At 62.5% G+C, this 4,761-nt stretch overlaps 2 protein-coding genes across 2 annotated transcripts in view; both read right to left on the reverse strand.

The window, feature by feature from the left end:
• LOC103914779 (serine incorporator 4-like) overlaps positions 1-392 on the reverse strand; it is a 9,756-nt gene extending 9,364 nt beyond the window's left edge. The window contains exon 1 of the mRNA XM_009321492.1: positions 181-392. Within this exon, the coding sequence (XP_009319767.1) occupies positions 181-392 (212 nt within the window). The remainder of the gene's footprint in view (positions 1-180) is intronic.
• The window catches only part of KRI1 (KRI1 homolog (S. cerevisiae)), a 9,905-nt gene continuing 5,195 nt past the window's right edge, over positions 52-4,761 (reverse strand). The window contains exons 2-9 of the mRNA XM_009321493.1: positions 4,488-4,707; positions 3,680-3,809; positions 3,189-3,376; positions 2,569-2,677; positions 2,332-2,492; positions 1,905-2,064; positions 1,154-1,249; positions 52-750 (exon numbers count right to left, since the gene is read on the reverse strand). Of these exons, the coding sequence (XP_009319768.1) occupies positions 574-750; positions 1,154-1,249; positions 1,905-2,064; positions 2,332-2,492; positions 2,569-2,677; positions 3,189-3,376; positions 3,680-3,809; positions 4,488-4,707 (1,241 nt within the window). The 3' untranslated portion in view covers positions 52-573. The remainder of the gene's footprint in view (positions 751-1,153; positions 1,250-1,904; positions 2,065-2,331; positions 2,493-2,568; positions 2,678-3,188; positions 3,377-3,679; positions 3,810-4,487; positions 4,708-4,761) is intronic.

The raw sequence follows: 4,761 nt of genomic DNA on the forward strand, positions 1-4,761 counted from the left end.
CAGGTAGCCCCAGAACAGGATGGCCGCGTTCCACAGACAACACGGCCAGAATGTGTAAGAAAACGACCGCTTTAATCAAACTGACCCCCCCCACCCCGGTAGAAAAGCCAGGCCCTGCAGAAACAGGGTGAGGAGATGGGGTCACCGCTGTTCCACACCAAAAAAAGGGCCCAAACTGACAATGGGGAAAGTACAGGCAATAGGGAGACGTTGTGGACCAGATGGGTATAAAAGTCCGTTAATTCCTCAAAAAGTGGGTGTGCTGGAGCCGGGGGTGTTGCCGCGCTCCCGCACAGCCCTGTCGGGCACTGCCGAGGCTCTCGGGGCGGCTGCTGGTGGGATGGCGGTGTGGCCGCGGGCCTGGCCAGCACGGACAGGCTGTCATCCTCCATGGCACCCGGGCAGGGAGCCTGCCGGGTCTCTGCAGCGTGGGGAGCGGGACACCGCGTCGACAGGGCAGGCGTGGCGCAGGGGCACGGAGGAAGGGCTTGCCACCACATGAGTCCTGGCACAGAGCTGTGTCCCTTCTGTCCCTGCGGCAGCTGGCGGAGAAGCGCCCTCCTGCCCGCTCCCTTAAGTGGTTTTTCGCTTCTTGGCTGAGGGTCTCTCAAAGACGTCCCGCACGCCTGCTGCTTTCTGCTTGAAGAACTTGGTGTTCTGCGCGCTCTCCTGGCCCCAGGCAGAGTCGAAGGAGGTGGTGTCCTGGTCCACCAAGTGGGTGTACTTTGTCCGCCCCGAGCGCCCAAAGTTCTTGACTGTGAACGGTGGAGCAGAACGGTGCCAGGACCCGCGTCTGATGCCAGTGGCCTTGAAGGAGACCCAAAGGACAGTGTCAGGAGGTCAGGGGTCAGAGGAGAGGGACGGATGCAGCAGAAAGGCGGGAGCGCAGTGGTTCACGCCGCTGGGGCTGGTGCAAAGGAGGGGGCACAGGCACTGCCTGCCCCAGCGGGGGATGGGGAGCACCAGGGGAAGGCCCAGCTGCTGGTGCCAGCCTTGGGCTGCACTGGCAGGACAATGGGGATGAGCAGCCCCAGCAGTACCAGCCCAGGGAGGAGTGCCAGCTCCTCCCCGCCCAGCGCGCGAGCTCCTGCCCCTGCTGAGGAACCGCGACCCCTCGGTGCGGCACGCAGGCCAGGCACCCTCCAGCTGGCACGCCTACCTGCATGACTTTGGGCAGGATGGTCTTGTTGAAGTGGTCCTCGAGGGTCGGGGCGCTGAAGTCCCTCTTGTACACCTCCTCGTCCTCATCCTGCAGAAGAAGGACACGCCTGCTCAGCCTGCAAGTTTCCAGCAAGCGCCAGCAGAAGTGGGGGAGAGCCACCAGAAGCCTGTATCGCTGCTCTGCCGGGGGCTGCCACGGTACTTGCAGTCCTATTAACCTACTGTCGAAGGTGGGGGACGCAAGCGTTGTCCCCCGGCCTGCCCCTGGCAGCCACCCTCACGTACGCTCAGGCCAATTCTCCAGAGCCCAGGCCGTAGCCCACGCGGAGCTGGCTCGGTTCTGTTTGTCAGCCCAAACAGCAGCACGGGGACAGCTCTGCTGCTTCTGCTCTGGGCTCCAGGCAGAACTGCGCCCGTCCCGCCTGGGCTCCAGAGGGCAGCTGCAGGCCAGCGCCTGGCAGGCTGCCATGGCGTCACCGCTCACCCGCTCCCAACCGCATTGGTGTCACCGCTCACCCTCTGCCACAAGAGCTGGCCAAATTCAGATCACCTCGGTCACTTCAGCCCTGTGCTGCCTCCAAGGGCCGGCTCTTGTCCCAGGGCACCCCCAGCCCCAGGGCACCACGGGGAGGGGCTCCCCACAGGGAGAAGACGTCCCCATGGTCTCACACGGCCCCTCCAGTGCGCTGGTCCAGCCCCTGCTGCCAGCGCAGCCATGCCCAGGCCCTCGCAGCACCACTCACCATGAAGAAGGCGCCGCGGTGGTAGTACTTCTGCAGGAACTTGTATTTGCCCTTCACCGCCTTGTTGGTGATGACCTTGCCGTTGGCCCGAAGCTCGGCCCGGCGCTCTTCCTCCGTCAGGTTCCGCATGCGCTCGATCTCCGCCTTCTCCTTCTCCATGCTGGGCAGGAGAGAAACCCCTGAGACCCCGTGTCCCCACAGCACCCTCCCGGGACAACTGCTGTCGCCAGCTGCTGTCCTGTACATCTACTGACTGGAGGGGAGCAAAGGCACCCCAAGGGTGGGCAGGAGAGGCTTTGGGTGCTTGGTCTAGCTAAGACTGTGCTGCCAAAGGGAAGCCTGAGGGAGAGACGCCTCAACTGCCCACGGGCCTGGGGGGCCTGAGGCTGCGGGGTCTCAGCTTCGTGCCTACACAGACGATACTTACGCTTCTCGTTCTTCACGGTCCCGTTTGATACGCTTCAGCTCACGTACTTTCCAGGCCTCGTACTCCTCCTCGTCATTCTCATCATCTGTATCAAGTGCATCCAGTGCTGCCAGCGAGCGCTTGTTCTCCTCCAGCTCCTTCTTTGCTTCCTCTTCTACGATCTGCAGCAAGGAGCAAGCTAAGCTTGCTGCGGTGACTGCAGCCCCCCCACGGAACCCCCAGCCCACCCCTCAGCACCTTGAGTGTGTACTTGCGCCTCTCCTCTGCCAGCCTCTTTGCCTCCTGCTCCAGCTCCTTCTGCTTCAAGGCTTCTGCTTCTCGCTCCTGAACTGTGATCCGGTCCTTCCTGCAGGCAGGGACCACAACCGCCTTCAGCCTTTCCGTCAGCCAGCGCAGCCGCTTGGCTCCTTTCAGGCTTTTCCCCCTCCCGCACTGCAGCTGCTTTCAGCCTTTGCTCTCTCCAAGGACGGGCCGAGTCCCAGGACTCTCCCCTTTCCAGCGTTGCCCACGCCGGGGCTACCGCACTGTTCCCCTACAGCTGCAGGCGCACATGCGAGCGCCGGGAGACCAAGCCACCAGGAGCCTGCTGACGGCTTCCTTTCGCCACCATACGGCACTTGCCCAAGGGCTCCGGTCAGACCCTGCTGCAACTTCAACCCACAGCCTGATCCCGCAGCGACCAATGCAGCTGACGAGGGGCTGTCAGTGCAGGGATTGCCCCTTGCTCCCACCCTGGGGAGGCAAACCGCCGCCCCACAGCAAGGAAGAGGAGACCACGGCAGCAGTGTCCACTCAGCCCCCAGCTCCCAACTCCCGTGTCCTCGCCCAGGGCTGACCCACGAGGCCACGTCACCCACTTGCGGATGAAGACAGGTTTGAGACGCGGCTCCATTTCATCCTCACTGTCCGTGTACTCCTCGTACTCGGACTCTGACTCAGACTCTTCTCCGGATCGACCCTCATCTTCCAACTCCATCACTTCCATCTCCTCGGTTTTCCTCTCCTGTGCTCGCTGACGCATCATCCCGCGCCGACGCTCGATCTCCTGATGGAGACAAACACAGAGAGTCAGATGACCAGCCCCGCTACCACTTCTCTCTCACTCTCCTGTCCAAAACGTGCGTGTCTGGCGTGTTGGTTACAAGACGATATGCCCATCCCTCCGGACGCAGGGTGGCCTCTCCCGGCGTCCCATCCCGCGCAAGAGGACAGTAACCCACAAGTTAAGTCACAGCCAGCTGTGACACTTGTCAGCCACCAGACAGCCCACATGTCCATGCAAAAGGCAGTTCCAGTCTGTGCCATTCAGGGGCTTCCCTAGGCCCGTTATTCGGCTCTGCAAGCACACCTCATCATCGATCTCTTCCTCTTCCTCTTCGCTGGTGTCCTCCCGCTCCAGGCGCCAAGCTTCCCCCTCCACCTCTGAATCACTTTCTCCAACCACTTCAGGCTCCACAATTTTACGGTGTCTTGCCAGCCTGCAACAGACCCCAATTAAACAACGGCACTTCGAACATAAAGAGATTGCAAGAAGTTAACTATTCATGAATTGTTCCTAACGAGGCCGTGGTAAACGCTGGAACTGCCGAGCGTGGGCAGACCCCACACGTTCTTTCCCAGGAGGCTGAAGTGGCCGGGCACCGGCAGCTCCTCCCCGTCCACGCTCTGAGTACGAATGGAGCTCCCAGCGGGAGGCTTCCCTGTTACTGGAACGGAAAGCAGCAGCAGCTCCACGGGACGAGGCAAATGGCACTCGGTTACTCCCTGCACAGAGCACACTTCACATGACGCCATCCCTTCCCACTACCCTGAGACTCAGCATGCTGTGTTAATTTTTATTTTGGAGCCTGTTTTCACCTGCACCCACCCAACCACACCCAGACGTGGGGCTATGCCCTGGGAAACGGTGACTCCTGGTTGGAAGGGCTGCTCACGGCAGGGCCGGAGCCCGAGGCATGGGGCAACACAGACATGAGAAGTGTCAGAGACTCTCCCGCGCTGCCTGGAGAACGTTCCCAGCTTCTGCTCGGCGTGCCTGCAGTTCCTCACCGCACTGCGGCACACCGGGGGTACCCATCCCCCTGCCAGGGCAAACCCGCAGGGAAGCGTGGCAGGGGCGGGCGGAGACGCAGCTCCTCGCTGACCCCAGCACTCACCGCTCCTCCACATCTTCGGCGATACGGTTCTGGAGGCGCCGGAGCCGGGGGTCGTTGGCGAGCTCCTCCTCCTGCTCCTCGGGCTCCACCTCCTGCTCCTTCGCCTTCTTGATGAACTGGAACTCCTCGTCCTCCTCCTCCGAGGACTCCATGGGCGCGTAGTCGGGCCGCTTCCCCGACACGTACCGCTTCACCTTCACCTTCTCCATGGAGAGCTCGCCTGCGGGAGCCCGGGCCGTCACCAGGGGCCCCGCTCCCGGGCCCGCGTCCCCCC

The sequence above is a fragment of the Pygoscelis adeliae genome, unplaced genomic scaffold, assembly GCF_000699105.1.
Source record: "Pygoscelis adeliae isolate BGI_AS28 unplaced genomic scaffold, ASM69910v1 Scaffold13, whole genome shotgun sequence".
NCBI classification, from domain to species: domain Eukaryota; kingdom Metazoa; phylum Chordata; class Aves; order Sphenisciformes; family Spheniscidae; genus Pygoscelis; species Pygoscelis adeliae.